General features: G+C 34.9%; 1 protein-coding gene across 1 annotated transcript; it reads right to left on the bottom strand.

Moving 5' to 3' along the window:
* Positions 1–472: 472 nt before the first annotated feature.
* Positions 473–5,022, bottom strand: LOC111810790 (aspartic proteinase A1-like). Its single transcript, XM_023697582.1, has 14 exons — positions 4,918–5,022; positions 3,271–3,629; positions 3,129–3,189; positions 2,904–2,998; positions 2,710–2,822; positions 2,468–2,636; positions 2,321–2,360; positions 2,171–2,235; positions 1,803–1,916; positions 1,648–1,712; positions 1,404–1,560; positions 1,199–1,318; positions 903–991; positions 473–824 (listed from the first exon to the last, which is right to left on the bottom strand). Exons 2-14 carry the CDS (start codon positions 3,619–3,621, stop codon positions 740–742), a joined length of 1,524 nt encoding a protein of 507 aa, XP_023553350.1. The 5' UTR covers positions 3,622–3,629; positions 4,918–5,022; the 3' UTR covers positions 473–739.
* Between the last annotated feature and the right edge of the window lie 14,439 nt (positions 5,023–19,461).

Genomic DNA, 19,461 nt, shown 5'->3' with positions numbered 1-19,461 from the left:
CACCAAAAGGACAAAAAAGTGGAGCAAGCAAGACACAAGAGAGGACTTGATAAGGACGCTCCAAAGACACATCAAAGGCCCCATAAGCAAAACAATAACCGAAGGCTAAGTACAAAAAGGCTAAATAAGGGAGAATGCTTGGCAAGAACTAATGTATGTTTCGGTCGTGGAGCAAAGGGCCATAGGAGTCCAAAATGTCCAAAAAGTAGGCGGGATAACTAACCCAAATGACCAAAGACAAGACTTCGAGACGTTCAAATACAAAGCGAGGATGGGTAAAGGGTCACGTAGAGAGAGGTACGGTAGATATGTCAACCCACAAATTTAACATTCTCTAACAAAATCTGTTGAAGATTGTTGGGAGAATCACTATTAGTATAAAGCCTTTAGGGGAAACGAAAAACCAAATGAGAGTTTATGCTCAAAATGGACGATATCATATCATTACGGAGAACCATAATTCCTAACGAAATCATTAATCAGCTATCAAGGACTTGATGCTTGAGAGATCATCAATAAAAGTACCAAGTCCACACTTAAATAGATGGTGGCATGTAAATCCCAACCCCTAAACAGTCCAAATATCCAGAAGGTCTTTGTTTCTTAAGTATATAGTCGGTTACCACAGAGAAAGTTGCTAAATACATATTTACATGAACAGCTACCATAAGCTTATTTGACAACGAGAATCGTGGAAACTGGGAACTTTATGATACAAAGCAAGTTGAAATTTGAGCACTTAAGCAGCTTCTGCAAATCCAACTCTCAAGTTTCCATAGTCAAATACAGTATGGTAGGTACCCATGAAAACATCCCCCAAGATCCTATGTGATGAACAATACCATGTTAGCTAAAGCGCCGATTTCGATCCAACACGTAATTTAAGAAAAATAAAAACTAACCAGAGGGGTCCCCGTGGAGGTGGCACGTCCAGAGCTGCAAATCCACTGATGCATTCAGTTACAGGTCCCTGGGTGACTTTGAGCACATACTGGTCGCAGTCCAAGAAATACATAATAGATTCAGTAAAGTGTGATAAATGTAAAACAAACTCATTATGGTTTGCAAACTAGCTTTGCAAATGAACAAGATTGCTAGCAGATCTAAAAGAAATGCCCAGATGAAAATTAAAGAAAATGTTTTTCCCAGGGAAGAGACCGGACGTGGAAGATACCGAACATGACCGAACATATCTTACCTGCTCAGGCTTAAGATCAAAGACCTTCCCACCAATGGTAAATGAAACGGAAGGCAAAGTAGACAAGGAATCACAATCAATTACTGATTCTCCCATTGGACTGGGCAGCTTCTCGCAGAGCTGCAATAACAGTAGACGATCACATGAGTAGGTGAAGAAGAGTTTTGAAGGAAATTTCAGAGGGTGAAGAGTTGTTTTGTTTTACCCCATCTATATAATTAAGAATCTGGTCTTGTGTTTTCTCATCCTTTAGCTGGCTTTGTGCCCATACAACTGCCATCTCACATGCGTTGCACATAACATCATGCAACCCATTCGAAGATTTCTGTGTCGTGTTATCCACAACGCTCTCAATCCCCATACTGAAACGTCACCAAAAGATGGAACGGAACGTAAATATTACCCTTGGAAATGAACCTAGGAAAAATTGAGGGAAAAAAAATTCAAACCTTACACCACGCGTCCCGTCAAAAGTACACAAACCAAGTGTAGAGCAGATTTTCTTGGGTTGATCCTGCCAAAAAAGAGTAAAAATAGTCGAGAGAATTGAACAAATGAGATTCTTATGTTGAAGCTTTGATAATGTAAAGAGAGACATCAATACCTTTGCTAATAGCATTTTGATTATGGTTTCTCCATATTCTGCAACTACAGTCTTGCATTCCTCACTTACGACCCCCGAGGCCCCAATGGCATGATTAACTTGAGTAATAATAGACTGAAAATAAGGGGTAAATCTCAGCCAACCATAAAAATTAATGCAACCAAGAAACCTCAGAGCATAGGAAAATAGGACAATAAGATCTTCGAAACCATAAGATCTTCGAAAGTAGATTAATGCGAAGGAGAAAATCAACGGTTTAATATGAATGGAGCTAAATTGAAGGCATCCTAAAACATAAGAAAATCATATGCTACAAGTAAATAAACGTGTTTTTAACTTCATTAATGCACATGAAGGGTAGCACACACCGTTGGACCAGCCAACAAAGAAGTTCCTGAATCAGCAATAGCTGAGCAACCACCTGAACAAAATTCTGCGACCGGATTTTTTGAAGTCAATATTAATAGAGGCAGATATGAAAACAATATTTTGGTTGATCACGATAGTTTTGAACATACCAGTGGTACTCCCATTGATCAGGACATCGCCCATATCAAACTGTCAACATAGAAAATGATATCAAAATTGTTTCCTAATAATCAGCTAGTAACAAAGACAATGATATATTACATGTAAACTATTTATAAGAAGCACAGATTTCGAACCTGCCAATATCCTTTTTTGGTAACTGGAACATATGTATGCTCCCCCTTGTAGTGATTTGGATCGACACCACCAAAGACAATTTCACCGCCTTGTTCCTCATCTTCATTTCGATTGAACCAAAACGAGAAAACAGGTTCCTTTACAAGGTTTTGGTCAACCATGTTGTACCTGAATGATTACTAAACATTTAGTAATCTATACCATCAATAACAACTCTTCTTTACATAACGCATCCACATACCATACAGGCACTGCATCTCCAACTGAGATCTCTTTAAAGCCAAGTCCAAGTATGCCATCAAATTGGGCAAGTACAAACGTGAGGCTGGGTTCCTTAGTTGCCTCGATAAATTCCTGGAATGAAAAATATTATAAAACTAAAAGACAACCAAGAATAAATAAATGAAAAGAACAGAAATAAACATAAACAAATACCTGTTTCTTAACTATTAGGTCGCCAACTTTAACATGGTCTTCACTGAAGTAGCCAGAAATAGCACCAGTCCCATATTGAATCGAAGCATGTTTACCTGTGCAATGCATTTAATAACGTTTATGATATCACAAAAGAAGCATGGGGGACTCAAATGCATTAGTAAAAAGTATCGATAAGAAGAAGACAATTTTGCAACCATAATACTAGCTAGGAAGAGTACTAACCATTCTTTTCGTAAGTACTTGAACGCTTTGACTTGTACTTGGAATGGAGTAGACAAGCAACCTACAGATAACTCAAAATCACCGCGTGTTCTTTTATAAAGGACAGATAAATCTTTTCATAATTAAGATGATGGGAACTTACAGAGAAGCACTTGGATGATGGAACCCACAAATTTGAACTGCCAGTGTCAAAAATAACAGTAAACTTCTGAGGGGGCGTACCAATACCAATCTCACCAAAATACTGAGCATTCAAGTAATTCTTCAATGCTACAATATCAGTATCAGCTGAATCTCCCAATTTCTCAACAGAATTTTTCAAGGAAACTCCTTCCTTGGTTGCAATCTTGCTAGCAACTCGAATGTTCTGGCCGAACTTCCTCCGTTTCAGTCCAATTCTAACCTTCCCATCGTTAGATGCAGAAAACACCATTGGAAACATAAGGAAGCAAATGAAGAGCAAGGCTGTAAAAAGCTTAAGTCTTGTACCCATGTTGCTCACTGTCAATTGAGAACACGCTATATTAGAGTCCGATGGTAGTCACAACGGCAACAATTCATTACACGATGCAAAAGGTTAGCAGACTAATTAATATCTATATACCAAATTTCATATTTCAAAAAAAAAAAAAAAAAAAAAAAAACCACAGAACTTTATGATTCTTTAATCATCGATATGTCAAAGCAGAAGTCATTTACTGTCACTTAAAATACAAACCGCACTCAAGTGCAGCAGTCTGTCGAGGCAAGCCTGGGCAACGCAAAACGTGCAAGCTTTGTTTGGTGACACACAGACACAGACATAGACACAGACATATATATAATAAGCACTTTATATAATATAGAGATGGTTAGGAATCATGAACCTCCACAATGGTATGATATTGTCCACTTTGAGCATAAGCTCTCACGGCTTTACTTTTGGTTTTCCCAAAAGACCTCATATCAGTGAAGATATATTCCTTACTTATAAACTCATGATCATCTCCTTAATTAGCCAAGGTGGGACTCCCCACCAACAATCCTCAACAGAGATAAGGAAAAACTAAAGAAATTGAGGCTTGGATAAGATTGTTTAATAATATGTGCAAACCCAATAAACTTCTTTCATTTGTTTTATTTAGTTTTTTATTTAAGAGATCGTTTACAGAGGAAACCTGCCTCATTTCAAAGGACAGTGCCAAGGGGAAAATCACATTTGATCCATAGTTTTATACTTTTAATCAGCAGCCTCAGGAGAAAGCACAGAATATTCACATACAATCTGGCTTGCACACATACATACAAATTACATATGCACAGACTTCTCAAGATTCCGACAAACTGTAAGCTATTTAATTCCAGAAGCTAAGTATGCTATCCAAAAAGTTGATTACAAAATACAGCACGATTCCACAGAATGAAGTCCATCCAACAAGTCAAGTTTTAGAAAAGAAAATTTAATCGGTGGTCTAACAAAGAACACGTAGCCACGATTAAGTCCTTTCAACAGGCGAAAACATGGAAAATGGGGAAAAATCAGCACAATCGAAGTAAATCAGTGTTGGAATTAAGTGCACTCGCAACACTCAACGATTAAGAAGTACTGGCATCTAAAATTCAAATGCTCCAAAGATCTAAATAAAGCAATAAAAGAACATTAAGATAACAGAATAAACGAAGCAATATCAGTACAGAATTCGACACCAAAACAGAACGCGATCGACGATCAAAGAGATTCAATAAAGAAACAAAACACCGAAGCAAAAAACAAAAAGAAAAAATCAGAGAGATGGAAGGAGCGTTTCACCTCGAAGACAAGAACCAAGGCGAGAGGTTCAGAGAGTTTTCAACGGTAGATACGCAAGGAACTGCAATTTTTTCTCTTATCGTTTTTGACAATTAAGTAGACAGCTTTGTACTGGCACTACTTCGAACATCTGCCGTACACGTGTACGGTGATGATAGAAGATTCTTTTCTTCTCCAGCAAGAACAAATGTGGTTTTATTTGTTTGGATAAGCTTCAAAATATCTAATTTTTTTTTTTGTGTAAATAATTAAAAAATAATAAATAATTTTAATTTTAATTTTTGAATTCTTCACGTTTTGTGCTTCTCAACGCTTAATCATGTCTTTAAATAAACCATTGTTGACATCTTGTTTAAGAAAAATCCTTCATTTATTTCTAATATAGAAATTATATATATATATATATATATATATATATATATATATATATATATATATATATATATTAGGATGAGACGGAGGATGGAAACAAATTGGGGTCGTCCTTGTCATTGTCTTCGGCCCCATTTAGGTAAGAGAAAAAATTCTCTCTCGGGCTCGAAGAACATGTCTATATTATTTTAAGGTATTAATCAGACTCTAATTGCCATAAATTTGGGACCAACCAAGAATCTCCACTCGAGCATAGGATTAATTAGTGTTGCTCTCCATCTCCCTCTTCCTCTTTCACTTGTTTTCTCGTTGTTTCGGCAATAGAGTAAAAACATATTTCTCGAGTGTTTAAAAATTTTGATGATCTAAAAAATTCGAACTGACTCATTCGATTCGTATTATTTAGTTTGGATTACGAATTTATTTGTTGAATAAAGTGACAAGAAGGAGCTGAGTCAAGATAGAAGCAAATCTGAAACATGTGTCATATAGAGCCATACCATGTTGTTTTAGCTTGTTTAATGTTTTAAGTTGTGTTGCTCATAAGGCCTAAATATAGAGCGACTAATATATTATGTATTAAAACTAACGTTTTTTTTTATATAAACATGAGAAAAAAAAAAGATATATTCTAATTCCGTTACTCGTATTAAATTATTTAGTGTTGGGTTGGTGGGAATGAAATGATACCACTTGCATACAAAATTGATATGTATCTAGCCAAACTTAGGGGTCATGAAAATGATGTGAGCTTGGTGAGCTATGCGTGTAAGAAAGTGGAGCATATAAAACTATGTGCACGAGGTTGATGCACATCTTGAGCATAACAAATAACTGAAATCCAAGATCAGGGTTTTAGATCGTATTAGGGACTAATAATATGATTCATGTTTGCATGTGATTGCATTTCTCGACCCTAACACTAATCTCACCCATTGTGTATTTTATACTACACAATCTTATGTTTTTTCTAGATAAGGACAACGATATTCTGGGCGATAGACGATATTGGTTGAAGAGCCATGGAATAGAGGGTGAGTTACGAACTTTTGTCTATGAAGGCTTGTCTATAGCTGATTCAATCCGTCTACTATTTTGAAGACTTGACCAAATAAGAAATTAAGAAAATAATCTCATAAGATGAAATTCACACCTTTCCATATATAATAAGCAGATGAATAGTGTCTTTGAGTGCTTGTTTTGAGATTTCGGGGACTGGGTTCCACCCTCCGACCGATAGAAAGAGACTTAATTTATGATTAGATCATAAACAAATTGTTTTTAGAAAATCAGTAGTCATCGGGTAACTTTGGTAATATTTATATCCATAAATACAATTTATCATATAATGTATAATAGTGCAACTTCAGATCGAAGTAATATCCCGACACAATTTCTTCGTCTGAGAATTAGAGAATTCTTTGATTTTTTTTGAGAGACTCTTACAAATCTTATGCTTTTATTAGTAGTGGAGATTTGATTTGCCTCGAGTTAGAGAATACAAGGGCATGAATATCTCCATATATTTAAGTGTCATTTTGCTCAACCTTAACGTTTATAATTTTAGCTTGAAAAGGTCGTGGAATGTTCATTCCTATCATTAATCACGGTGCAGCCACGTGTTAAAACTCGACAAATTTGTACGACAGCTTTGATAATCATTCAAGAAAAAACGACAAGAGAGTCGTGATTCACGACAATGTTAGAAAAAAAGCCTTTAAGGTACAGAGTAGTGTCATGTCACCTACATACAAACAAAAAAGTGAACTCAATTGAGATCAAAAGCTCTATGTTTTGGTTACATTTATCATTTTTACAGCACTCTGGGACCCTAACGTGCTTTTATTTTTGTTAGATCACATAGTATGGTGCTGAACCTGAATGTCACAAATTGCTGAAAGATTATTGGAGCTTTTCAAAGCATTTTACATACAAATTCGCACTCATGAGTGATCAACTGTGAGATTCCACATCGATTGAAGAAGAGAATGAAATATAAGACGTAGAAACCTCTTTCTAGCAGACGTGTTTTAAAAACCTTGAGTGGAAGTACGGAAGGAAAAATCTGAAAAAGACAATATCTGCTAGCGATGGAATGAGATCCCACATCGGTTGGAGAGGATAACGAAACATTTTTACAAGGGTGTGGAAATCTCTTACTAGCATAAGTATTTTAAGAACAGAGGGAAAGCTTGAAATTAAAGGAAAAGCCCGAAAAGAACAATATCGCTAGTGGTGGGCTTGGACTGTTATAAATGGTATTAGAGTCAGACACCGAGCGATGTGTCAGCGAAGAGGCCGAGTCCATTAGGCGATGTGCCAACAAGGACACTGGGCCCTGAAGAAGAGTGGATTGGGGGGTCCCACATCGATTGGAGAAAGGAACGAGTGCTAGCGAGAACGTTGGGCTTCGAAGAGGGGTGGATTGTGAGATCCAACGTCGGTTGGGGAGGAGGACTAAATATGTTTTATAAGGGTGTGAAAACCTCTCCGTAGTGGACGCATTTTAAAAACCTAGGGAAAGTCTAAAAGGAAAAACTCAAAGAAACAATATCTGCTAGCGGTGGGCTTGAGCTGAATCAGCCTTAAAAACTAGCCACAAGCTGCTACCGTTCTCTCCCTCGCCTCTTGATTTTTCTCTTTCGATCGGCTTTGTATGTCGCCGTTCTGTCGTCGACGTGGCCCAACATTTTGATTTCACCATTGTCGTACGTGAGTTGCCATAGTAGATCATGTTATTGTCCATTTTGGGTTTTGATTAATTGGTGTGAATTTTATCGTGGTTGATCGAACGAAGGGTTCCTCTCTTATCTCTCATTTGTAAGGTTTTGAATAATGACTAAACTAGAAATGCAAACTATTGAAGTTCTAAGTTATATTTAAGGAGTCGTTCAAACACAAAATAAGAAACAGACTAAACTCAAAATATACTAAGTCTAAAAATGAAGGTTAGTCTATGACCCTCGCTTCAAAGTCCGCTCCCGTCCTTAACTAGACCCTAATTACTTGAAAAAAAATGATAGACATGGAGTGAGTAAAAACTTAGTAAGTAGCCTACTTGTAGGCTCTTCATCGCGACCTTAGGATAGAACGTTAAACCTCAATTGGTTTTCAGGGCCTTGACACTTAAAGTTCACCTTATTACATGTCTCTTTCTCATCGGAAAAACTTCCCCTCAAATGACCCTTAATTCTCTCCTAGCGAACACGAGTGGTGCAATCATGATCATGAGTGGTGAAATCATGATCGTGTCATCCTGCCAGTAAATCCTGGTGCAAGGCAGTAAATCCTGGTGCAAGGCATCTCATCTAGGTGAGGAAAATAGGAGGCCCTTCATGATATCCCGTTCGTGATACATAGCACAAGGCATCCCACCTAAAAGAGGAATAGGGTCTCCCACCTAAAAGAGGAATAGGGTCTCGAAGCACACGCATGATGGAAAATAACGGTAATTTTTGGGCATAAATCTTAGCAAATTATTTACCATGAGTATGATTGTCCAATTATCCTAGGTATATCTTTGGCACATGATTCATAATGAACCTAGGCTGGTATAATTTACCATGAGGTAGTCCTACAAACTTATTAGGTTTAACTTAGGTAACATTAGAGGGCAACTTAACGTGATCCTAGGGACGTGAAATCTTACTAGTACCTTGATAACTCTATTTCAAGGTTGAGTTTAAAGTTTCACATTACTTCGGTGTCTTAAGGGTCGTTAAAACGAGATTATTATGGATGAAGGGCATTATGGTCAATTTACAATTTTTCTCGGTTTACCAACATAGGCATGTCCAACCGCTACCAAATTTCATACGTGACTTTAGCATACCATATTATGCCCAGTTTTTAAATTTCATAGGCAACGAAGTTCATTTAGGGGGTCAATCTAATGTTAATTTATTCCCGAGCAAAATATCCGGTTTGGATCCTTAACTTACGGTTTCCTCACGTTTTTCTTTCATGTTATTAATTTATACTTGATTTAAGGTATATATTGAAATACATGTAATTCCTACCAGTATTCCTTAACAAAAGTCCAAAATGGCTACTTACCTCTTGTTTAGTGTTCGGGGTCTTGTTACTTGAGCTTCCGATACTCAATTTTCTCCAAATTTTCTTTGGCAGCTTTCTTAGTGAGTCTAGTCTCTGGAACTACTGAAAATTTTATGAGAATCGATAAAAAAGAAGTTCAATTTGATGAAAAACCAAGAAGAGACCAATTTTTAGGCGGTTGAACTGGCCACGTTATCGTGTTCTTCCTACCGTAGGAGAGAAGATGCATGCCCCTTATCTTTTCTGTGTGAAAGTCGCCTTCTCTAGCCCATTCTAAGACCTTTTTTCTCTCGATTCTTCTATGAAACTTAAAGACGAAGAGTCAAAGAAGAGTTTGAGATTGGTATCTAACGAGTTCGTGTATGATAACTCTCCAAACGTAGAGTTATATCTAGTCTTTTTGTAGTTAATTTTGCACTCATACAAACCATTTTCTCATTAATTTCTCCATTTATTCTAATTAGTAAACATTAAATAGTCCAATGTGGTTCAACATGACAAGAATATCAATTTGTATGAATCGAGTCTAATTGTATATTAAATTGAGTTATTTGGTAAATTTTTAGAACATTTATGATTTATGATGAACCATGGTGCTGTAGCAAATCTGGAAACAAATTGTTGACCCTAATGCTGAAGCAATTTAAAAAGCAAACTTTTCGGGGATGACATGAAAATTTTAATCCACACCATCAATCCACATAGGTCATTGACTACCCAATTAGAAACATCTTACGGAAGATTTTATTCTTTCTCGGCCCTAAATGGGAAAAAATAACCAATATAAAAGGAAAAGAATTCCTAGAAAGAGGAGAGAGCCACATTTGGGAAGTAAAAATTGTAACAGACAGCAGCGGTGACACCAAAAGGAAAAGAAGATGAAGAAGGACTGATTAGGGCAAAGAGGTGGACGTGAGAGCTCAACGGAAAGGAACTTCCATTGAAGAACAGCAACAAAGCTTGACAACTCTATAATTCCTTTATCTCTTTTCTTTTTCTATCAATTTTATATGATTGAGACGTGGGTTTCTCTGTTTAATTCAGTTTGAATGGAGAGCTAAACTTTATAGGAGAGACGAGAGAGTTTTACGTAGTTTAAGTATGTTGACGGTGTGATTTTAGTTTATTAAAGAGTTGTTGTTAATAATTTACGTGTGTGTTTAATTAACTACTTTACATACATAGTTGTTCTCTTATTCGGAAGAAGAGAGGAAGAAATGAAATTCTCCTTAATACTCCAAAGGTAGTGAAAACCGATAAAAAAAAAAGAAGTTCAACTTGATGCAAGATACGAGAGGTAATAGAAGAGTTTGGAATAATTTTTCTCCTAGAGCCAGCTAGAAATTAAAAAACGATTATGGAAGTATTCACTATGTATGAAGATACGAGAGGTAATAGAAGAGTTTGGAATAATTTTTCTCCTAGAGCCAGCTAGAAATTAAAAAACGATTATGGAAGTATTCATATGTATGACCCTCTGAAGTGTGCTTGAGAATCTATTAAATGTAACTAAAATCCACGCAAAACTCAACAACTTATCTCATTAGTCTCTCCCAACCGAACCTTATCTCATTAGTCTCTCCCAACCGAACCTTCTTTATTATTGTTGATTTTCTCATTGCTTTCTATTTTTCGACATTAGCGACGGTCTGCATTAATTTTGTTTAATTAGTTTAAAATCAAACACCCATTAGTTTAAAATCAGTTAATTTCTAGCAATAATAGTAACGAAAAGAATGGTTTGTGGTGGAATCGATAATTTACTTATTAGTTGCTACCTGTGTAGTATATACTTGCACTTATTCTTGTGAATTTTACATCATTTTATTATATATCCACAAGCGATCAGTGGATAACAACGCAAGTTATGAGCGTCCAAAGTTGAGAAAAAACTTGATATTTCACTAAAGCAAACCAAAAGAGTTTTGTTATTGGGTAGGGCTATCCAGGCACTCTTAGGCCACGTTTCCTTCACCAAAAATCCTCCTTATACTTCACTTAAGCTAGAGGAATAAATTTGAAGGGATGCTTCGGTGTGGTTGAGGCTAATTTTGAGATCTCTTCCTCAGTATGCAACTCAATCGAGAACGGAGGATTGGATTGCTTTTGGGCAACTCAATTGAGGGCGAATTAGTCTTCGACTCCTTCATCAAATAAACTTAAAGTCCCCTAAATTTAATAAAATCCTCAATTTTGAGTATTATGGACTATAGATCAGGATTCAAGTTTTACCCCCAATTCTTACCGGATATTTAATTCCTCTGCTTACACACATTCTTGGGGTTAATTCTATTCGCGGTTCTTTACAAAAAGATCCTTGCATGTCCAGAAACTGATTGAGATAGGTTTTGCTTTGTAAATTTGCCCGTAGCCTCGGATTGAATTTCAAACTTCTTCAATGGCGGACAAGATTGGGGGAATGGGTTTACGGTGTTTTCGGCGCTTCCCTTCTTCACCAAACTTGTGGGTAATCTTATTTACAAGTTGTAGAATCAAGTTAGGAGAGAAATAATGGACAATAGGCTCTCGAATTTGAGGTAAACCCGAGAACACGATACCTAGAAATGGAAGGCTTATAACTCTCGCTTGAGGACTCGATAATACTTGGTTCGTCCTCCTAATAGTTGCTCATGATTCATAATTTATAGAGGGAGGATCCACCGCCATTGAAACGTCCAAAATTGCTATAATTTCATCCTTGATCTATCTGGATCTTCAACCGAAAAAATATGCTCCGATTAGAGCCTTGCCGACCTTTGTTTTAAATTCACCATTGGATAGGATGAGCTATGAACGTTCTAGATTGAGTCCAATTTAGAGGAGATCCAACGCTCGATTTTGAGATACAATGGATTTTGTGCAGAAGGGTAACGTGGAGATCTAATTCTGGTCCGTAAGGGTATTTTCGTAATTATCCGTATTCTCAAGGACAATTTGGTAATTTGGCCCTTTCGGAATATTTTAATATTATTTTTCTAAAAAAAAATCCAAAATTTTTCTAAAAGATTGTTCTTTACCTTTCTTGACCAATTTTCCCTTCTTAAATTCGAAAAGTTTAGTAATAATTGGAAAAAGTTTCATTTTCCCATATTTTTTTTTCAATTTTCCTTTGTTATTTTACCTTCAAAACCTTGTACAATTGGGTTGTGATTATACTTTACCTCTTTTTGGAGGCCTTATGGTTATTTGCCTCTTTTTAGAGGCCTTATGCTTGGTCTTATAGGAATGTCGCACATGGGCTCAATAATTGGTGACCCAACATGTTTTTACGAGGTAATAGGTTGATGAGATTGGCTTAACACACTCTGTGCTTCGTCTTATGTAACCATAGACGCTATTGAATATTTACGCATTTGGAAGCATTTGAGATCAGTATGATTACTACTACTGTTTAGCCAATTTAAAATATTTTGAGTTCATTTGGACTAATTAAGGGAGTTAAATGATTTAATTCCTTAGAGATATTCCAATTATGATGTCATGGAACATCATAGGTATACTCAGATCTCAACAAGTTGGAGCCAACGAACATCAGTGTAGAAAATTAGTGACTTTGGCTTAGGCCTATGGTAAGTGATCTTATTGTTGGAATGTCTTTGGGCTAGGTTAGATAGATGAATTGGATATTACATGAATAAAACGTACCATGTGACCCATCTATGTTTGATTGCTTATATGATGTTATGTTTATGAGCTTTCTATGATGCATGTACTCCCACTATGTAATCTACGTAGGTTGTGACACCATGTTCACGTATTGTCTTATGAGACATTTGATCAACCGTGTATGTTAAAAATGAATGATATGTCATGTACATGTATGCATGTCTCATGGGAATGTAATGTCATGAAAAATATGGAAGTATGACGAGTATCATAACTATGTACTATGATTTGAAAATAGGGACTTTATGCATGATGTCACAACACGAGATAGTTCTCCTGCATGTTTTTGTATGGATGTGTACCCATGATATGGTACACATTCCTTTCTTTTCATTCGTTACTGGTAGTGTAAGCGTGCATTAACCTATAGTCAATCCTTGTGGTACATACGTATATGAGCCGACCTAGTGGGTTGATCGCTTGTGGATGTATATAATAAAATGATGTAAAATTCACAAGAATAAGTGCAAGTATACACTATCACAAGTAGCAAGTAATAAGTAAATTATCGATTCCACAAAAAACCTATCTTTTTGGTTAATTTTATCGCCGAAAATTAAGTGAGTTTTTGGGTAACATTCAAATGGGTGTTGGAGATTTTAACTATTTAAACAAAACTAAAACAGAGTGCCACTACGGTCGAAAAACAGAAAATGATGAGAAAATCAACTATAATGAGGAAGGTTCGGCTAAGAGAGATTAAATAGATAAGTTGTTGAGTTTTGTGGTAGATTTTAGTTCCTTTTAATAGATTCTCAAGCCCACTTCCGAGGGTCATGAATGATGATTATTTCTATAATCGTTGTAATTTCTATTAACAAGGCTATAGGAGAAGAATTATTCCTAACCCTTCTATTACCTTTCAAGTCTCCTTGCTATGGAACTAGAGTATTAAAGAGGATTTCATTGCTCCCTCTCTTCTCCCGAATAAGGAAACAACTATGTGTGTAAAGTAGCTAATTAAGCATACATGTAAATCATTAACAACAACTCTTTAATAAACTAAAATCATACCGTCAACATACTTAAACTATATAAAACTCTCTCGCCTCCCCTATTAAGTTTAGCTCTCCATACAAACTAAATTAAACAGAGGAATCCGTATTTTCATCATGTAAATTAATGGAATAAGGAAAGAGAATAAAGAAATAGAGAGTTATCCCGGTTTGTTGCCATTCGTCAATGGAAATTCCCTTCTCTTGAGCTCTCACGTCCACCTCTTTGCCCTAATCAATCCTTGTTGGTCTCCTTTTTCTTCTGCTGTCAACAGCTGCTGGATTAGGGTTTTCTTCTTCTTCTTTGGTTTCACAGCAGTTCACTGCAGCAGAGGCTACTGCTGTGTAATTCGATTTTCTCCCCAAAATGTGGCTCTCCTCCCCTTGGTATTCCTTTTCCTTTTATATTGAGCATGGGTTCCCCTTTAGGGCTGAAAAGTAATAAGTAGTCCACATAGAATGTTCCTCATTTGGTAGTCAATGACCCACTTGGACTGCTGACGTGGATTTAAAATTTTCATGTCATCCCCCATTAGTTTCCAAATTTGCTACCCCCACATGGTTTAGCATAAATGTCTGAAATTTTACCACATAACTCAATTAAATATACAATTAAGATTGATTTATGCCAAATCATTTTTTTTTTCATGTTGGACTGCAATAAACGATTCCATGCTCACTAAGTAGAATAAATTGGGTAATAAATGAGTAAATGGTGAATAAGAGTGCAATATTAACTACAAAAAGACTTGATATGACTCTACTTTTAGAGAGTTATCATGGGTTATGCGCGTGTGTGCATGAATCGTGTGTAGAGAAGTACTACACATATAAACCTACTTGAAAAAAAAAAGTAGAGCTCAAGGAATAATAACGAAAAGATAGGTTCTACCATGAACCATGATTGCATGTGATTGTGCAACACCTAAGCCCCGATGAGGATTAATTTCTCAATTTTTTTCTTGAAAGTTTAAATTTTTGGAATTTTATTGAGGGTCTTAGAGTTCTAATTTCAAGTTGGTGTAGAAGAGAAAAATGCTTAGAAAATCCCCGGAACTCAAAATAATTTAAAGGTGAATGTTTCTCTTGAGTGTAGAAATGGAACAAGGCTAATGTCCCAATATCGTTAAACCAATCCGAAAGAGAGATTTGGGACTACACATGTAGTTATGGTAGAAATGAGACAAGGTTGATGTTAAGGTGAGTAGTTCTATTGCGTGTAGAAATTTGACTACAAAGGTAGTTGACTCATGATGGTTGTTCCAAGAACTTCCGGACCTACATAGAAGCTTAGAGAGTTGTAGGTTTAGGTTCGAACCTTCTTAAACCTAAAGAAAAATCCATGGAAACCGAAATTAGATGTGATGAAGGCCATCAAGTAAATTGCTTATTGAGTATACTCATCTGTTTTTCCTTTTTTGTTCTTGGTGAATATAGGAACAGGTCGAGGTTGGAGAGTGCTCAAGAGTTGTGCTGTCATAGAGGAGTGTCGACTCGGGACATCAGTGTAGTTTATGTTTTCATGGGTTATCATTTGTACACTTCGATTTTTTTTTTCTCTATTTATCTAATTTCTTTCTCCAATTTTTTAATATGAATTTAAAAAAATTTCTCATAACTTAGGCTTATTATTATTTTTCATTTTAAATCTTCTTGGGAGAATAATCATTAATATTGACGGCTAAATAAACTTGAAAATAAAGACATAATATTTATAATATAATGAAAGTTATAAAATTATTTTAATAATTTGATTTATTTAAAATAAATTAACTAACAACAATTAAATATATTATCTAAAATTAGCTAATAAAATTGTTAGAAATAATTATCAGAACTAAATAAATATTATTTATTTATATAAAAGTTTGATAACATTTCATATCTTAATTTATTTTATTTTTAATAAACTAAATTAATTAATTTTACAAAATTACATAATTAATTATTTAATTATAATAAATAAATAATAAAAATTTTAAATGTATATATTAAATTTATTTTGACAAAAAAATAATTAAAAAATGAATTACTTATTTATTAAAAATTATTTTTAACAAAATTTAATTATCTAAAAATTAAATAATTGAACCTACCTTCTTTTTCAATATTTGATTTCATACGTTTTATTTTCAAACATTATAACCAAAACTTTCAAGGATTGCTTTAATTGAAGTTTTGGACTAGATGTATAAAAATAAGATGTCTGTGAATAAAATTCATAAAAACCAAATAATTGCGTTTAATGTTGTAATGACCCTAAATTTCCATATACTCAGAGTCGCTACTAACGTCTCATGCTCATCTATAATGCGGAAATAAAACTTACATGAACATAATTTATAACGTAAACTAAAAAAAAAAAAAGTTTAAAACAACTTTTCTATGGAAAACACAGCCATAGTCTTACGTATTTAAATATGAAATAAATATGAACCACTAAAATTTAGAGAAAAGAAAAACAAATACAAAATAATTTAAAACAATGAAATGCAAAACAACCTATTCTAACTTAAGACTAGAAATTTAAATATGAATCAACCCTATGCACGTGCCACAGTCTCTGCTCACGATGCCGCCGTCCTCCGTACAAGTGTGCCTTGCCTTTACCTGAAAAATGATGTGGCACACGGCCTGAGCATTTCAAAGAATACATGCAATCATGATATAGGGACCTATCTCTAATTATCTTAGTGGTGGCCTCCAGTCTCGGACAAATTGGATGTGTAGTACTTCCCTACACACGACTCACACGTGCGAGTATGAATCCCCAGGGCGCTCGCACACCCCCTGGACCCTCTGGTCAAGCTAATCTGTAGCGACGTCCGGAGGTTAGCGGAACCCCATAGTGTCATGCGCCTCATGAACACCCTCATCTGTGTGCGTTCGCACCTGTGCGCATTCGCGCTCATCATATGGTGCGCGTCCGTACTCATCATCTCCAGAGGAAGTAGCCCTATGCTTATGAACATACAATATGCCTGAGGTCCCTCTAAATCCATCATAATGTCTCTTCTGACACAACTCTCTAGTCTCATTCTTTGTTACTCTAGGTAACACATACTTGTGGATATTTATATTAATATCATTTTCACGCTCTTAGGGTTGTGTCCTATGTCGATCTAACGACATGATGCAATATGGCACTCATCATCATATATCATGCTCAATATGGAAAACATCATCATATTAAGGTAAACGTCACACAATCATCATACTCATCATATTGCCACAAAATGCATCAAACATATCAAGTACGACATTCATAAAAAATATATATATTGAGCACATCATCAAGTATCGTAACCCACACATCATCATAACTCATACATCATCATAACTCATATACCGCATCGTACGACATAGTTCATACATCATCGTAACTCATACAATTTTTAGCCTATCCTATAGTAAGGCCACTTACCTAGTTGGCCTTAGCCGAATTATTTCCTAATTTAATTAATGTAAGCTCCCGTTCCTCGAGAGCTGCTCCAAAGGTTGCTGAAGTTCGATTCATATCCCACAGTTCGTCACCTTTTGTTAGTATTTCACATTTTAATTAATAATCCAACTAACAAAGTGAAATACAGCTCTAAAACGGTCTCAGTAAAAATCGAATTCCAAGTTTTCATTGTTTCTAAATTTTCTAAAACTTAAATTGAAAATATATCAATATTATTTCATGCTGCTTTGAATCATTCAATCCAATATGGTTTGTTATAATATTATATTCTCTGGATACAAATAATAATAATTTTTCACATCTTCCATTTTCTTCTCTTCTGTTGTACCACTTTGTTTCTCTTCTTTCTCTATTTTTTTTTTCTTCCTACAAATGATTATGCAATTATAAAACAAATTTCAATCAATGTTCTCCTCTCTTTCCTAATATGACTATCCAAGCCATTTTCAATCTATTCTATTTTCTTCTCTCTCCTAAAAACTACTGTCATTAAGAGAGCCATTTTCAATCTATTCTGTTTTCTTCTCTTTCCCAAATAACTATCCAATCAAAAAGTCATTTCATTCTAATTTTCCTTCATAAAACTGCTTATGCATAAATCAATTATGATTTTCTTCTCTTTCCTAGATGATCCATGCCATTGACAAAGTCATTTTTCAATCAATTTTGATTTTCATAATATATCCAAAAATCTAAATAATTGAAAGAAGAGATCTAAAATAACTTTTCTATCTCCTGCAAAAATAAAAGAAGAGGAGATTTAAGTTACCCATAAATTTTCTCTCTTTCCCTTCCTATCAAATCTACTTGGAGTGAAGCCATTTCCAATTTTTCTCTCCCAAAATCTGCTATCTTTCTTTTGTTTCTTTCTCTTATTTTTTCCTTCCCAAAATCAACAATTTTTTTTGTTTCCGTTCTGTTTCTTTCTTTTGCAGATCATTTTGCAGTTGGAGGTGTTGGGGAGATATTTGGGGAAGGTGGAGAGAGAGTCGATAATTTACTTTTTTTTTTTTTTTCCTTTTTTTTTTTTTTTTTTTTTTTTTCGGGTCGTTACAAATGTTACATGAAAATGTTATCAGAATTTCATAGATGTGAAAGGTATGGCTCTCTTAGTGACGCTACGCCCTGACCCGAGTTACCATGTCCGCTGCCTTCTTTGACCTTTCTTTGGAGCTCTAATAATCCCAAGTCGGAATCACTAGTAGCTCCAAAGTCGGAGATATAAAGCGAGTACACCAGAAAAGAACAAAAACTGGGTAAGTCGGCCTTAGTGATCCAACGGTACCGAGTGGAAGGGATTTTAGTTATAGGTACAATCAACCATTTTATTAAGCTACTTAATTTTAGATGATTAATTATAATTATTTATATTTATGAGGTCAAGTTATTAAAATAATTTTAATTTAATTTTTACTCATCAATAAATATATTATAAATAATTTATCTAATTTTATGAATTTATTTAGTCACCATTTGTAGTAAAATTATATAAAATTTTAATGGCAAATAAGTAATAAAATAATAAAATTGAAGAATGGTGTAAAAACTATAATTTTAAAAGAAGAAAATTGAATTTAATAGTATACCCCAAGCTGCTTTTAAATAACTTTAATTTAGTCAAAATTGATGGCTGATTTGGAATAAGGAGAGAGAGAAGTCAATGTGTAGAAAACTCATTGTTTCAAAAGAATAGTGAACTTAATAGTTGAGATTATTATAATACATAGAGGATATGTATGATAAATTGATATGTTATGATGATATGATATGTTTAAGGCATGCTCGGGTTATGTTATGTGACTGTTATGATAAATGATATGATATGATATGATATGACATATGTGCAGCAAGAATAATATATGATAGGATTGACATGCAAAATGACGAATTGACATGAAATACAACCCTAATGCACGCATGGAAGATATGATAAAAGGACATGACAAAAATGATATGATATGAAGAAAGACGTTAGCGGGGTTGTAGTATATG

The sequence above is a fragment of the Cucurbita pepo genome, chromosome LG14 (genome assembly GCF_002806865.2).
Source record: "Cucurbita pepo subsp. pepo cultivar mu-cu-16 chromosome LG14, ASM280686v2, whole genome shotgun sequence".
Taxonomy (NCBI): Eukaryota; Viridiplantae; Streptophyta; class Magnoliopsida; order Cucurbitales; family Cucurbitaceae; genus Cucurbita; species Cucurbita pepo.
Note: the sequence above shows the minus strand (reverse complement) of the source record. Positions and strands in the feature narration are given on the sequence as shown.